General features: G+C 37.0%; 1 protein-coding gene across 1 annotated transcript in view; it reads left to right on the top strand.

Annotated features, from left to right (window-relative positions):
- The window catches only part of LOC122791453 (mucin-6-like), a 1454314-nt gene that overhangs the window by 506432 nt on the left and 930165 nt on the right, over positions 1-17717 (top strand). The window contains exons 15-16 of the mRNA XM_044059198.1: positions 2289-2383; positions 14591-14720. Coding sequence (XP_043915133.1) covers positions 2289-2383; positions 14591-14720 — 225 coding nt within the window. The remainder of the gene's footprint in view (positions 1-2288; positions 2384-14590; positions 14721-17717) is intronic.

The following is a 17717-nucleotide window of genomic DNA, read 5'->3' as shown; positions in this document are numbered from 1 at the left end:
TCTGGAATCCAATGGTTGAGGAAGGATGAAAGTAGACAACACAGATGCATTGTTATGATAGCTTTTGTTTTTACAATATTTGGGTGAGTTAATCCTCCACTTTCAATGCATTTGCATATGAAAATATTTTGAAAGGGGTTTTGCATGAAAGGCCTTCCAGTGGCTTCTCCCTGGGATCTTAATTTTATATTAAAGAAGCTAACACTTAATCCATTTAAACCAGCTTATCAGGCTGACTCGAGGTTCTTAACATAGGAAACAGTTTTACTTATTGCTGTGACCTCTGCAGGAAGAGTTGCAAGCTCTTGTGGTGAGTCAGCCCTACCTCATTTTCCACAGCGACAGTGTTTTGTTGAGAGCTAATCCTTCTTTTTATTCCTAAAGTGGTATCTGAATTTACTCTATCCAAACTATCAATCTCCCTGTTTTCTTTCCTAAACCCAAAAATGGGAAAGAAGGGGTACTCCATACCTTAGATGTCCACAGACAGCTCAGGTACTGTCTTGACAGAAAAAAATGTATCAGTACTTCTGATCAGTTCATTTCTTGTGAAGGTAAGAAGGGACAATCTGTCTCAAAGCAGAGTATTTCCAAATGGTTGTCTTGGGCTATTATCTTTTGTTATTCCCACCACAACACAACTATTCCAAGCTGGGTCAGTGCACATTCTACCAGGACCTTGGCTTTATCTATGGCTTTTTTGAAAGGGCTGGACTCTAGAAGTATTCTAGAAACAGCAACTTGGTCCAATGTACATATGTTTACTAAATATTAAAACCAGATTCCTTCTGCAGGTCTAGCTCAGGCTTTGCTAGGACTATTTTCCTGGGGCTGCTGGACCTTTTTTCCATCTGCCAGTTGTTCTAAGCTATGGTAATCTATCCATATCAGGCTACTGCAGCAGTGATCAATATGAAGAACTTAGTACAGTTGTGTAAGCTGAACTTACCATAACAGTAGAGGTTTGAATGATCACTGCTGCAGTAGCTGCTCCCTTCCTTCATCATTGTTTTTTAGTTTGTTTTTATGCCAGGATGTGGACTGTTTTTTTGTTCTTAACAATGTTCTCCCAGGGCTCAGCCTTCCTCTTTCTCTCAGCTAGCATAAAAGCTTTGAAAGTCTTGATACCCAAAAGTGGCTTTTTATTCAGCTCAGCTAGGGTATGTTGGAGGTGCCCTGAAGCTTTGAAAGCTGGTCAGCCTTTATATCCTATGGAATATAAAACCCCAGAGCTTAGGCTACTGCAGCAGTGATATTCAAACATCTGCTGTTATGGTAAGTTACTTACACCACTGCACTTTCCTAGAAAGAGCACAGGTGAAAAGATGATATGATCAGGAAAAAAAATGCCAGCCATTGTCAATATCTGGAAGAAGTGTGGAGCTAAACTGCCTGACCATACAAGGAATAGAATAATTGAGGTGGGAGGACTTCAGAGGGGCATGTAGCTGATCAGTAGCACTTGGCTGGGTCTAAAACTGAGATGTAGGGACAACTGTGTAATTAATATATGTCAAAGTGCATGTATATTCAAAAAGACGTATATGATGGTGATTCAGAAATTATATGACTCTGCAAGCTAGAGGAAAGTGACATGGATAAAAATAAGATGCAGTCAGGTAAAAAATATAAAAAAATGCCAGACAATATAACTATTATGAAAAAGTGCATAGTTTAAGAGGTATCTGGTGATATCTGGTATTAAAATCATGGTCAAGGGAGAACTTTAAGGGATGTGTGGTTGACCAGTGGCACTTTGCTGAAAACTGAGATGTTTGGGAAACAGTGTAATTTATCTGTATCAAATAATATGCATGTTTAGAAATGAGCATGTGCAGATGATTTAGCAATCATATGACTATGGGCTTGTGAAAAGATTTTTTTTTCAGTTTAAATAGCTAGTACACATAATATTTTTTAATAAAAGTTCAACAACTGTATTACATACTTTAATAATGTAGTCAAAAAGTTCAAAAAATATACCAGTATGATGCCAAATGCCATCTATGGGGGAACAAATACAGAAGATTGTTGAAGGAATGACTGAAGAAGCAGAACTGGAAAAAAGTTGCTTAATAGAAACAACTAAGCCAGAGGTAGACAGCTCATTAGCAGAAACATTGGTTATTTTGTCTGTTAATTAACACATTTTGTATAATAGTTTACAGGGTGATAAACGGCTGCCTTAAATATAACAGTATGATTACCAGACAATTAGAAACTCTCTATGTATGAAAAAGTAATGTGCAGGGAACTGTTTTATAATAGTCTTTCTCTTTTTTTTCCAGAGGTGTATGCAGAATCATCCTGCTCAATACTTATTAACAGTGAAAGTATTTTCAGTAAATGCCATCAGTATGTGGATCCTACAGAATATTATAAGGTATGTCCACAGCTGCTTTTATATTGTATTTAAGATGAAAAATTTACACCTGACAAATTTGTGATAGCGTGCAGCAGATATTGTATTTATGTGAAAAGAAGACTGGGAACATGTTACTGAGGATTGCAGTACATTGCAATTAAACTGTTCATTTTCGCAAGTTTTTTTTCCTAATAGGTTTTAAACATTTTTGTGTTGTGTTGGGTTGTGTTTGAAAATGAACCCTGCTAAGTTTATAACCATACAAGTCATTACAGTACTTTTTAATCTCATGGCTTTATGATCAGCGTTGGTCTTAGCAGTATCTATTGACTTAACAAGGTCTATAATTGGAGAAACGATAAACACAAAAATAAGACAGTATATTTTCAGGTTGAAAGGACTAATAGATCATACTCTAAATAGTTGATAAAAAGAAAAACAGTCATATTTTAAAATACCCTGATACTTCCTTTTCTGACTCGGGATTCACAGAAGATGGCTCCTTATCACATATGGAGACTGATTTGGATTCTCTGGGTGAGTCAGGTGTGTAAAATTTTATCTGGGTGAGCTGACAGAACCCCCCCACCACCACCACCAAGTACTAAACTATCAATATACACTTTGGAAGTCAAGGAAGGAGAAGTGATAGAAGGAAACATTCTCAGAGATTTGCAAATAGACGCCATGCTTCACAACAGGAACAACAGAAGGAAACATGCTCAGAGGTTTGCAAATAGACGCCATGCTTCACAACATTCTAAATGTTTTGAAGATTCTTGTCATGATCCATTTAATGGTTTATTAATCATTTTTTTCTGGTTAACTTAGTAGTGCTGAATGTAATATATTAAATAAAGGATTATGTTTTATTCCAACTCATTTTGTTTCCTGTACACAAATAGATAAAGCTTTAAGCCAGTTTTGCTGTACTTTAAATTTAAAATATCATTTGAGAGGGAAGCAATCAATAGATGAAAACACTTTAAAATAGAAAAAATATTTTTTGGTCTTGTTTATCTATGGTGAAACCATTTAAAGAATCTGTTATCAAAAATTTCTCAATAGGAACAATTTGTCAAAGGAAGAACATATTATACTGTTGGATTTAAATCAAAACAGGGCCATAGTCTCTTCTGCTGACAAGGGAAGGGATATTATTATTTTATAGGCTCATAGTCACTATTTAAATGAAGCATATGAACAACTAAAGTATCTAAGATTTTATAAGAAACTTGACTATAATCCCACTTTAAAGTTTAAGGAGCAGACCAATGAACCTTTGGACCACTGGGTAAATTCTGGGTGCTCTGATTCATTAAAGAAATAATTAACAGCCGACCATTCCAGAACCCAGTATTTTTATGTTAACATTCAGAAAAAATTGATAAAAAACTCCAAGAAGGCCTATTGTTTCAGGTCAGGCCTGTTTAACTGTGCCATTATTAGAGTTTTGGGAAGTATCTTTAAAACTCTCGCTGTTGTTTGTCAGGGCTTGTATTAAGGATACCACTGAGTTTCAACATACAGATGAAAGGGCATTGTTGTTAATGTGCTATCTATGTAGATGCACAATAAACTAATATCCATCACAAAGTAGGCTTTTAGCCCTGAAATATTGGCTGGAACATTGTGACTTGGACTTTTCAGATTTCAGTGATTTTTGGTATTGACAAAATATTTTTTTGTTTTTTTATGAGTGCTTTTTGTAGTTGAAGGGTACTGCCGTGAGTACAGCATTTACAATCTTATAAGCAGATCTTTTTGCAAGATTATTTGAACAGATATACATTTATGATACCAGTAAAAACATTTGTTTTCATTTTATTGATATGTGGCATTAATAACCAGATGATGTGAAACCTCTCAACTTTTACCTCCAGAGTTATAAACAAAGCAAAAAATAATTAAAGAAAGGCCACATATGATAGATTATCTTACAATGCTGCTATTTTAACTTAAAACATTTGAAAATATATTTTTATAATTTTAGGGGGTGATGGAGCAGAAGTTTGAGAACAAATTTGGGATGTCCCTCCAAATTTGAGGAGGGTAATTTAGAATAAATGAAAGTCTTTTTATAATACTTTTATGCAAACAGATTTGGTATATAGTTTATTGCTAAGGATGAATTATTTGCCATCATTTTTCTGGATGTTATTATAATGACAACTTTTGATGGCACTTTAATCAATAAGCTCCTTAGGAAGTATTTAAACAAGAATTCAGCTTTACGCAGCTCTAGCTTTCACCCACCACGTATATATAAAAATGAGCACCACTGCTTTGGTTGTATCAATCGCACGCTAGCATTTTTGGTAATTTACATTAGTAGTGAAAGTGGTTGAGTTATAATATAGTTGAACTGCTTGGCTGTGCTACAGTTCAAGATTTTTTCCTCTTTCTCCATGGTTGTGTGACCATATAGTAAGTATATTTAAATACCAGAGGTGTGGTAGTTGGGGAACAAAGCAAAGCTTTGAGTTATTTTTAGAGGTCACAAATATAACACATTTGTTCACATTTATGGTTACTTGGTTAAGACATTTTTTAGTTTAGATGATAGCAATCATTGATGAACTTTTTCACTGTATTTTCTGTCAATCAAAATCCATTTGGGATTAAGGGAAATAGACTCATAAAAATATATGTAAATCAATTTTTTTAAGATTAAGTCATATTTGTAGTGCCAATGAAGAGTATACTTCAGCAGCTTTAAATTTGGAACATGCGATGGTAAAGAGGAGCTATAAAGTTAACAAGCTATAAGAAATGCAAGCACAATTCAGACATTTAGGATGCAGTAATTTTTTGCACTATTGTATGAAGAGATTTGGTGGGAACGCTGACACTGTCAGATCACTACCTGTGGGACAGACAGGTGATTAAGTTTTGGACAATTTTTTTAAACAGTCAAGTTTTATCAGATTAGAAGTGTGGCAGGAATGAACAGAGTGTCATCATCATCATCTTCATCATCAAACCCCCTTTTCTCATTTTCTTCATGGGGTTGGGGTGACATGTCAACTGTGACCATCTCTCTCTCTCTATTCAGTGCCAAAGTCCTGCCTTCTTCGATGCTCATGCCTGACTGTCAAAGGATTTCCTCTCACACATTCCATCCACTTCTTTGCTGGACATCCTTGTCTCCCCCTTGCCTTCTTCCTGTTTGTCCCCAAATCTTCTTCATGAGATTGTCTTCTGCTTTTCTGCACATGTGCCTAAACCACTGTAGTCTGTTCTCTTTGACCTTCTGCATTATGTCGTCATTTCTTTCTCTGTCCCACAGTGTGCACCCTATCAACCATCTTAGGCACTTCATCTCCATCACCTCGACTGCTCTGCCTTTGCTGTCCATGTTTATGTACCATACAGCAGTACTGATTGCACTACTGTTTTGTACACCTTACTTTTCAGCTTCTTTGGCATTTCCCCTGCCATATACTACACCTGCCACTCTGTGCTAGTTGATGGCAGCCCTCTGATTTTGGCTTTGACCTTTTCATTCAGACTTCCCTTCTCCTCAACCACCCATCCCAGATACTTAAATGTGTAATTACTGGTATCCTGTTTATTATTTCCATTATACTTATTGTATCTGTGACACTTTGTATTATGTGTTTACCTTTTGGAGCTTTTCTCCTCAGGTCTCCGCTGAAAAAGGGCATCTGCCCAGTTGGACTAACCCAGTCAACAAATCCCAACTAAATAAATAAATAAACAAATAAACAAAGCTGTTAACCTGCTCCACTACTTTTTTTGCTATCTAAATTCTCATCTTCTTCCACCATTTGCTGCCATTACAGCTGTCTTATCTGCACTCACTTTCATCCCATGTACCTTCAGTTTTGCATTCTGTTCTCCTATCCTTTGCTGAAGTTCTTGCTCAGAGTCTGCCTGTAATGCTTAGCCGCATATCTGTTCTGTAGCCCTCACACATGCTGCTTTGAGGCACTGCCATTTTTTTCTCAATTCCACCGATTTCCTTTTCTTCATGAGGTTATAGAGCCCTGAGTAATTCCTTGAACTGTTATGCTTTATTTCCAGTCAATTTTCAGAGCTTCAGACTGGTCTCTGTTAATCTTAGAACCTTCTCAGACCACTGCTTTCAGCTGATTGTGGCAACCAATAATTTATGCTGTGGACTGACTGTTTTACTCGGGATAAATTTGCAATCACTGATTCTATCCCAAAGCCTTTTACTTACTAGGAGGAAGTCTACCTAAGTTGCATGCTAGTCATTCTTGTATCTGATCTAGTCGCTGACCTTTTCTGAACCATGCTTTGGCTACTATCAAGCTATTAGCCAGACAGAAGTCTGGAATGGCCTGTGCTTTATTCCTGTTTTCCCACCCATGTGGACCCAATAAGTCTTCATGTCCTGTTCTCTCTGTTCCGATATGTGCATTCAGGTCATTCATTATCAACACCAATTCCTACTGTCCTGCTTTATCTAGTAGGTCCTGCGACTGCTGTCTGAATGCAATCTTTTCTTCACTGTCACAACCTTCTTGTGGGGCATAGGCTGAAACTATGACTACTGTCCTATCATTAAGCTGGAGTTTGATTGTCATGAGTCTGTCACTAATTCTGATGACATCCTTCACTATCTCCTGAAGCCTCTCCCTCACCACAATCCCCACACCATTTGTAGCCTATCCTCCTCCTGAGTAGTAAGCTCTAGATCCCATGTCAAGAGGCTTTGCTGCACTGCCCTTCCATCCTGTCTCCTGTATAGGGTTCCTCTCACATAGTCAAACCTTTACAAGTTTGAACCACATATGGTCGAGACCTTACATTCAAATTTGTAAAAGAGTGTTTGAATGGAAATCTCCATAAGCAGAGATTTCCATTCACTTCAATGTGGCGCGATCTCAGAATTGGTATATTTAAGTAACAGGGGGTGGGGGGTGCAGGGGGGCTTGCCCCCCTACTTAAAACAAGTTTTTGTTTTCTGCATTGTGTAGTTATTTTTTTTTAGATACTCAAAGTTCTGCAACTTCGAACATAATGGTTTGACCATTAGGTGTTCGGATTGATGGAACTTCGACTATCTAATATAGACCCTCCTGGAAACATAGGATGTTCAGACTTTTCCTTATAATCATGTCATCCACTTCAAAGCTGCATCCTGTCAGTGAACCTACATTAAGGTGTAGCAATTCTTAGTTTATGTTTGGTAGTTGATTGTTATTTTTACATCCAGCTTTTGCTCAACAGAGTTATCCCAGGAAACCCAATCTAGGAGAATATGAAAACTCCAAACAGACATTGGCTAGAGGCCAGAAATGAACCTTGTACCTCCTGCTTGGGCAGCAAAGAACTTAACCATTTTGTCAAGTGGTCCCAAGTGAAGAGAGTGTGTGGTTGCTAAATGATGGCTGCAAACCATGTGGACACTGTTCACTATGTATGAATGTATGAGAATGTCAGTCTTTCTCCAAAAATTCTAGAAAGGTATTTCATATCAAACAGTGACTCACAGGGCCATTATTTATCTGGTCCAATGTGTGTGCTGTGCATATTATGTTGGACAAACAAGTAGAATGTTTAAAGAGTTTAGATTAGTTTTTATCTGAGTGATATTAATTGTATTAGGGAAGGGAAAGTTCTGTTTAAGCAAAACAAAATCACCCTGCAGGTTTTTTTTTTGTCTTAACGAGCATTAATAGCGTACAGTACAGTAAAGAGAGTCCAAATAATGCTAAAGATCTTTTGGATTTAAACATGGGAACACTATATGTTGCTGATCTTAATGAACATCTGAGAGATTCTGTGACTGCTGTTTAATACACATTGCTTAACAATTAATTCAGTCTGCCATTTTATATTTTAACTCAACTTGCATTTTTTTTGTCATATTTTATTTGTATTGACTATTGGGATGTTTGTTATGTCAGTGAAACATAATTTAAAAATGTGAAAATAATGTAGTTTGATTTGATTACATGATTTGAGGTTGTTTATATAAGCATGCTGGGCAAATTGGGGATTCATATATTGATGAAGCTTGTATGATAAACCTGGTTTATTTGATTTCTTCCTGTTGTGGCATAGAATAATGAATGAGTATTCTTTCCCTTGTGTGCTGTTTTTTTCTGCTGTGTTTCATTTATATTTATATCGAACACTAGGGAGAGATGGTGTTCCATGTATATTGGTGTCAGGACATAAACTGAGTTTATGTTAAGTCTGATGCTGGAATTTCAAAAATCTTCTAACTGAAAAACCAAGACATGGAAACAAATAAACACAAAAATGGTGGTAAAAAAACAATTTCCTTTTCTTATTGGTTAACCAATACCATAGTGATAAATATAAATTCACATGTATTTTGTTTGAATAAGGGTCATTTTACAGAAGTGTTTTTCTATGGAAAAGTGTATGGTTGAGATTAGGGTCAGAGTCAGGGTTAGCACACATTAATAAGTTGGGACACAGGGTTAAAGCCTGACTCTGGCCCTAACCCAACACACATTACCATAAAAAAATATTTCTATAACACAACCACTACACAAGACACTCAGAGACAGACCACATACAGCAGAATACATGCACAGTACTAAATGTATCCCCTTCCCTGGCCCCTTACTCTAACACTGACATACAAACACTTTTACACACACATTCCTACCCCTAATGGCAAAATATTTGCAATATCTGAAAGCGTCATCATTAAAATCTCACACACATTTACTTGACCTAGACACACCTCTGCAGTACTCGATAATAAGTGGTCTAGATGAATTTCGCAAGCAGTTCAGTCCGTTGGCAAAAAAGCTGTTGATAGAGTGACCTATACCCATATATAAAATTAATAGATATGCATGCAGACTGAAAAATTAACAAACATTAATAGAGGGCACAAGTGTATCTCTCCTCAAGCAGAAAATAGTAATCTAAAGTTCACAAATGGTAGCACCTTGCAAATCATTTTCATAACTTTATATAACTATTTTAAAGAGTTTGATATGCAGGTCTGCTTCAGCATAAAACTTTATTCAATAATGTCTCCACCATTACCTTTTTTAAACCACTGCAATAAATTCTTAATGGTGATTCTAACAGTTAGGGTATCCAGCATAACACTAGGCCTGATAGGTTGTGATCCTTATGAATATGTATGGGAGGGTTCCAGACCTTTGACACTATTTTGAAGACAATGTCCAGCACCATTATGAACAGAGGACTCATTAATATCTAATAATCCTTAGTCTGTACATTGAAATAATGTTTGATTAGATACATCTGAGATGTTTTATAAGGATATTGAGGAAACTGGGATCTCCAGCCATCTTCAATGAGTTATTGCTTGAGATGTATAGGGGCTCTACAGCAAGAATTAAAAGTGCCCACCCAGCTATACATGTCATTTGTATTACCATAAGAGGTAAGACAAATGTATCAGTGTTTCCTCATTTATTTGCTAATGAGACTATTGATGTTCAGATAAGGCTATGATAAATATAAGAACATTATGTAGTGAATTGTAGATGATTCTCCATTTTATTTCACTGACACAAATCACAAATTGCAGAATTATTTCACATGCTGGCTAACTTAGATAGATTTCAGGATATAGCAGAATTATTTCACATGCTGGCTAACTTATATAGACACTATGATATAAAAGAAATTATTTCACATGCTGGTTAACTTAGATAGACTTCAAGATATAGAATAAACCAAGATTAAGACTAGGGCTGTGGTGGCAAATTGTGTTTCCTCACAGTTTCTGGAGTCTCAGTACACCTTAATGTTTATAAGATTTTAGGTGATCGGATTCTGTAAAATTAACTCATGAAGAGGTTATAAAAAACTCTATTGATAACTACAAGAAGTGAAATGTATTCTCTTTTTAGCTCCAGACCAAAAGGTTCAGTGATAACAATGTTTATGCTACTAGTGGTCCTTATATATAGTACATTTCAGGTTTTGCCTTTGAGCCCCCCAACTTCATCTTTTAAAACTATGAAAAACCTAATATTAGAATATTAGAAGTTTGATTTGAAGAGTGAAAAGAAAGATATCAGAAGAAAGGCTGATGTGTTTGAACAGTGCCAAGGCAAACAGGGTAACTGACTGGAAATCATTTGAAATTCTGAGACATGTTAGTGCAATTCCCAGACTAGCTAGCCCGCATGACTAAAAATGCAGATTTTCATATATTAAGTCCGTGATTGCTGTTCTTTAAAATATTCCTATTTCTCTGAGGTATGATGATGTTAGAATTGGTATATATCATTTTTGGAGGTGTGAGGCTTTGCCAGCATACCATGTATGAAGGGATTCTAACTTTAAAAGAGAAAATCAATGTTCAACATTCACTTTTCTCTTGTGTTTTTGGTCTCTTTTTTGACATTCCATGTCCCAATATTACAAGTCTTGACATTTTAGATGGGAGACCAGCTGTCTTGGGTTCCAGCATGTAGGGAGCACCAAGCTTTGTAAAAAAAGAAACGTTTGATAGTTTACAGCTGTCCTTAAGTGACTGTAACTGTGATTGCTTAGTTAACAGCTTGTCAACTGACTATTTGTCTGTTTCTAAGGTAGTTAAAAACAGATCCTATTAATGATGCTATCAGTCTAAGAATAGTGACTGGATCATGAACAGGTTTACTGCTGTATTTTCCTAGATATAATTCTTTCAACACGTGATAAGTTGTGTTTGTAAACAGCAGGCTGCAAAGACTGATTTTCAAATCTAGGTGCTTAGGATTTCCCTCTCTCTTCCCCCCCTTGGCTGACCTGGTGTGACTTAGTTTGAACTCTACAGTTCCCTACAAAATGGTGTCTACAGGACTGCAATCAGTTTCTCTCAACATTTAAACAGATTGAACTCTACAGTTCCCTACAAAACTGTGTCTACAGGACTGCAATCAGTTTCTCTCAACATTTAAACAGATTGAACTCTACAGTTCCCTACAAAACGGTGTCTACAGGACTGCAATCAGTTTCTTTCAACATTTAAACAGATTGAACTCTACAGTTCCCTACAAAACAGTGTCTACAGGACTGCAATCAGTTTGTCTCAACATTTAAACAGATTGAACTTTACAGTTCCCTACAAAACGGTGTCTACAGGACTGCAATCAGTTTCTTTCAACATTTAAACAGATTGAACTCTACAGTTCCCTACAAAATGGTGTCTACAGGACTGCAATCAGTTTCTCTCAACATTTAAACAGATTGAACTCTGCAGTTCCCTACAAAACTGTGTCTACAGGACTGCAATCAGTTTCTCTCAACATTTAAACAGAGTAGGTTGCACACAAACAAAAAGCATTTGTTAAGCTTTCACTTACAGTGCTTTGTAATTAAGCAGGTCACCATATTGGTCAGCCATAGGGCTCTTTGTTTCTACTTGAGTGGTTGCCTCCTTCCCCTGTAACTGAAGTAAATTGACTCTTACATTAAGAGCTGTAATACTTACCTTATAGCTTTAGGACACCTTAGGAAACCTTGTAAACTGCAACAGCCCTTGCTATGCTCAGACTCTCTTCGCTCCCCTCCCTGCCCCCAATTTCCTCCCGCCCCCAGTACCTCTAAATTTATAGTACTATAGCCACTCCCCCACTTTCTAGATCCTATCTGCTTTCATCTGGGATAATTCCACCCACCCCCATTCTACTACCTACATTTTAATAGCACCTATTAGCTTTCATCTGGCATTCTCCCATCCCCCTTCCAGTACCTTTACCTTACCACTCTATCTTTTGGTGTTGCATCACCAGGTAAAACAGTTCCTTAACTCACTAGCTGAATCACAGATAATGATATACTCCTCTTTACTACCCCTCTTGTTCACACCATACCTCCTTACCTTGTATGAAAACCAGTTTCTCACGGGATTTCAGGTCCCAAAAGGCCATACTATCACCCCAGCTGTAAATCCTTCCACCTTCAACCATACTTACAGTACCAGATCCTATTCAACATCTTGTTCAGTCTATCAACATCTCAACCCCAGGCACATTAGCTCTAGATCCAAACACTACCACAAACTAATAAACAAATTCCTGAAGTTCATCACCAAGTATAGACTCAACATAATACTTGGTGGTGAATATTCACCACAACCCTGGCCCACTCACTTCAGATACACATACCCTCTCTACTTGCAATCTAAGCTACAAACCTACAATTAATAGGCCAACTAACTCTCTCCTAGTCTGTCATCTCAATATTAGAAGCATTAATAACAAGGTACATGAACTGCATGCACTTCTGGATGTCCACTCCCCTGAGATTCTCTGTTTATCTGAAACCTGGTTAAAACCTAACACTAAAGACAATGAAGAGTTACCACCTGGGTACAACATACACAGGCTGGATCCTGCTTCGAGGACGGGGGGTGGGGTAGCTGTACTCTATAAATCTGAGTTGAATGTCACCATAGATGTAATACAACCACCTCAGATTAATAACTCAGAGATTCTTGCCACCAAATTGCAACTTAGTAAAAAAAATGCATTAATATAATCTGTATGTACATTGTACTGTGGTGGTGGTGCTGCGGTAGCGTTGTCACCTCACAGTTAGATGTTGCCTGTTCGATTCTCAGTTAGAGCATCTTCTGTGTAGCGACATGCGTGAATGGGCGTTCCTTCATTGAAGGTTGTGCATTAGGCCCGGCAAGCCAGTACGTAAATCTCTACTGCCAATCATTTTTACAGAGTGCTGCAACCCTTTTACAACTTTGCCCATCCTAACTTAATGTAAAATACAGTGAGATAGCTGCATTTCAGAAAAGGAAGAGGAGGTTTCTCTTTCTGATGAATTCCTTTTTAGGTGTATTTTTGGATCTATATCACTTTATTGAACAACTATTCAGGAAATAGCCATTCATCTAATCCCTATTTGTCAAAGCTGCTCTTCGTCGAACAGCAAATTTTAAGTAGGGCAAATCAGTGGCTGGCCAACCAAGGCCACCTTAAAAAAAAAAAATAACATTTAAAATGTACCAAGGTAGGGAGCTATGCCTCCCATACTCCCCAACTAATTATACCAACTCCATGATCGCACTACAGGGGGGGGGGCAAGTTCCAGATGGTGGCCAACTGCTGATTTGCCCTAGTTAAAATTTGCCATTTGATGAAGAGCGGCTTAGACAAATAGGGGTTCAGAAATGGCTATTTGCTGAATAGCCTTTCGATAAAGTGATATAGACCCGTATTCTCATATTCTTGGCTCCATATTCCTAGTTCATAAAAATGGCAACTGAATGAGAGATAAAATACAAAAAATATATTTTCTTTGGGTTGCATTCTTGCCTGCACCACACATGCAGAAATACAGTCTAATAAAAATCAACTCTGAGGTCACCACATCATGGAGAAAAGGCTGCTGCCCCTATGGTGAAATCAGAAATACATTTGCTGAGTTACTGAATCACACATCATCAAATTGATTTGGTGAATACAAATACTGCTTGCTTGAGTGTGTGTTACCAGATGCCCTAAAGACAAATCAAAATGGAATTTGCTGTTATTTGACTTGCAATAAATGATCAGTTATACATGTAATTGCATAGCAGGAAAAGTTGGATATGAATCAACACAATCATTTTTTAACTTCACAAACAAAATACCAAATTATGTTTGTCAGATGGCGGTTTTAATAAATTTTTTGGAGACAGAATTTTTTTGTTCAGTTTGCAGATCTTGTAATCATAGTAGAATGATAATCATACCTCTCAACCTCTTAAAGCAATAAATCTGGACAAAGCCATAAATAAAAGTGGAGCAAAGACCCAAAAATAGGGACAACTTTTAAATATTGCTCTTACAAACTTAGAAAGTTGATAGAATAACAGGTTTTGTATTAGCATGAATTTTCTGGAGTATGAAGTCTGAAACTCAAATGCCTGTCATTATTTTCTAACTTCAGTCTTTACGGATTTCCACTAATTTACCAGAATACCACAATTTTATGAAAAACAGACCAAAAATATGAGGCAAAAATCTGGACATTCTGCAAAAATCTGTACATTTGAGAGGTATGACAGATAATTTATATGAAACTAAAATGAACATAAAATGATGACAATATTTCACATAACCCTGAACTGCATTTTGCTAGTGATGTTAAAGGCAGTAGCAGAGACAAATCTGCTTATAAATGACCACACTGTCATTTAGTTTACTGCTACAAAGTAACAAAGGTATTTTTACCATAAGTTAACTGTGATTGATTGATTTTACATAAGCTCATGTTGTTTTACAGAGATGTAGGTACGTGTCATGCAACTATGACAACACTAATGCATACATGTGTGAGTCGCTTGGGAATTATGCTAGAGCCTGTGCAGCAAGAGGACTAATTCTGTACAACTGGAGGAAGGCTGTTAAGTGCAGTAAGTCTGTTTCAGAACTCTTATCATGGCAATCATTTAGTCTTATAGAAATATTCACTGAAATCTGAACGTTTTATATATGACTCTTGTACATGCCAAGGTATTCTACATACAGGGAATTATATTTGTATTATATAGCTTACCCAGTAACCTCACAACAATTTCATTAAAGTGACAGAGTTTATTGGTGTAATTTATCTTAAATGATGAGGATATTGGGATACAATATTCATTACACTGCTACATTTAATACTTTGATTCAAAGACAAATAAATGTGTACAGTTATTAACAAACTGTGATATGACACATACCACTTAACTAAATTCACATTCGGATTAAGACATTCCGTACTTCTAATGTTTGCATGATATTTTATATTTATAATATGCTTTTATCAAGGTAACAATGTTTAAAGTGTTCCATCAGTTTAAATATACATTGTAGCATTTTGTAATATAAGTTCTGCTGCATATATTCTTCCCCATTTTAACAATAGTACGTAGGTAGTTTCTACTGAAATAGGCCTTGCAATTTTTTTATTAAGGAGCGACCCATATAATTTTACTGCAGTCTTTGCTGATGTCTCTAGAAGGATAGCATGGGGGTGCTGAAATAGACTTTAATGAATGGGGCCTCATATATACTCTGTAGTGCATGCCATGGAAACACTCACAGGCCGATTCCTAGGTGGGCACAGCATCTGATGTTCAGTGGTTGACAGCCTCTTCCTCTACATTGCCGACATTAATCCAACTAGTCACTAGAGCAGCAGTTGTCAGTACTGGCTGGTCAGAACTAATGTTGATATCCCTGTCCTTAGCACTGTTATTGGTATTGGCCATGTTGGCATTCAAGTCCTTGATGCAAAAGCATTACTCAACTCTGACAAACTTTCATAATCTGGTGCACCGTAGGTGAACCAGAATGTCCCTCATTACATCACTGCTGCAGTAGCTGAGGCTATATGGAATGTTTCACCAAGGGATCCAACCAGCCACACAGCTTCCATTTCAAAGTTTTAGCACACCTTCTACATGTTCTAGCTACTGCCATGCTCAAAGGAAGCAATATAAAGGCAGTGGCTAGGACATGAAAAAAATTCAGATCTTTCTTGACACAGAAGGGTGCACTCCTTTGCTGACCTTAGGTGATTGATGGTTGGATAACACTTCATCAAAGCAGGACAGAGAAGTACACTGTTGGGGATTACCTTCCAATCTCTTAATTTGAAAAAAAAAATGTTTTCTATATAATATTTTTATTTTAGGGCATTTCTGCCATTGTTTGACTAATTGTCACACTACCCTGTCCATCCATCAAAGCAACATTTTAATATTTAGTTTTTCTGAGGGAATTCTTGTGTAAATTTGTATTTTTTTTTTGGGGAATAAAGGCAGCAAACTTTTACCTCAGGAGTATTTTGAGGGGCTGGAATTTTTTCTTTGTTGGGTAATCTTTAAGAATTTTTTTCCAGAGAAATGTATTTTTCTCTCAGTTTAAAATTGACTCTTCGGAGTAGCGCTAACCATGTATCAAGCACTTTTCTCATCAGTAAGTTGGTCTTTAGTTCCTGTAGAATTCTCTAAGTTTTAGTTAATTTTTGTGAGGAAAAGTGTGTTGTTTATGCATTACTTTGTTGTGAGGGGCTACATCAAGTATGTGTGGTGCTTGTCACAAAAATATTTACTTTAGAAATTTCTTCTATTTGTTGAAAGGTATCACTACATCTTATGGGCTCTACTATATGCTTGTGAGACTCCTTTTGCAGCTAGGACATGGACCAGGGTCCCTCTAAATCTTTGATTCCTCCCTGAGCTGCAAGAAGAAACAAGTTATTAAGGAGGGTTCATTTTTCAAGACAGCTTATTTTGTGTCTCAGCCACTGATGGGTGACTCTGCTGTGCTGATCTGTTGTTCCTCAGACTGTTCATCTTTTTCTCATTGCCCATCTGGTGTTACCCCTCAGGATGCCACCACAGACCAGAAGTCAGGTATATCCTTTGCGGCTGTATGGTTTCCTTCTCAGGGATAGAGAGAACCAGTCCTGCAGGCTTTGAGAAAGGTACCAGGAGATGCTCCATCACTATTCAATACTAAGTAGCCTTTTTCATGGGATAAGGACCATCTGTTGAACCAATTTCCATTAACAAGACTCCTAGGAAGAAGAAGCATAAATCTAGATATTTTTTCTTTTTTTTTTTTTGAAGCAGATAACTGTCTGAATTTAACAAGAGGGCTATTCAGAGCATTTTAGTCTCTAAATGATGATCGTCCTCCTCATGAGAAGAGTCAGAGAATTTCTTCTTTGTCAGATTCTGATTCCCAGTGTGAGGAACAGGACTTAGACGGGGATAGTGTTTCTCATATTCCCTCAACACAAGGTGAGGATTCTGATTCTGAAGAGAGCTTTTCCTTAGATCCCCTCCTGAAAAATGGTCCTCTTCTAGTACTGCTGCCAAAACAAGGGACTTTTTTCAATGGAATAAAAAGCCATGTCTGAATCTGAACAAAGATATGATTTATTACAGGTACAGTCTCCTTAACAGGGTCCAGTTCCTCCTGTATTTCCAGCATTATAGGATGCCTTTTTTGACAGGCATTGCACTTTCTTTGACAGTTAGCCATCTAATAAGTTATATAAAGTGCTCCAGTCACATATGTTTCTTTATTTTAACCCCACTGTAGATCCTGCAATAATTTCTTTGTCTGATTCAACTTCTGACAAACCTCTTAGCAGCCAGCCTTAACTATTTTGACAAACCAAGAGTAATACAAACCACACAGCTTTACGCAGACTTTATATAACACCATAACATAATACCATAAATGTTAAAAATGATATTTCAAATGGTCCCCTGGACAAAGAAGCATTATTTGGTTCTTCATATGCAGATGTGCTTCCAGCATTCCTTTCTTAAATATAACAGAAACCTTTCTTCCACTTTATGTTCCCCATTCAGGAAGCAGAGCAAATGTTCCCAGCAAGGCTCAGGCAA

Source organism: Protopterus annectens, chromosome 17.part0 (genome assembly GCF_019279795.1).
Source record: "Protopterus annectens isolate FY-2018-M chromosome 17.part0, PAN1.0, whole genome shotgun sequence".
NCBI lineage: Eukaryota > Metazoa > Chordata > Ceratodontiformes > Protopteridae > Protopterus > Protopterus annectens.
The sequence above is the reverse complement of the archived record's forward strand: the minus strand, read 5'-3'. Positions and strand labels throughout refer to the sequence as shown.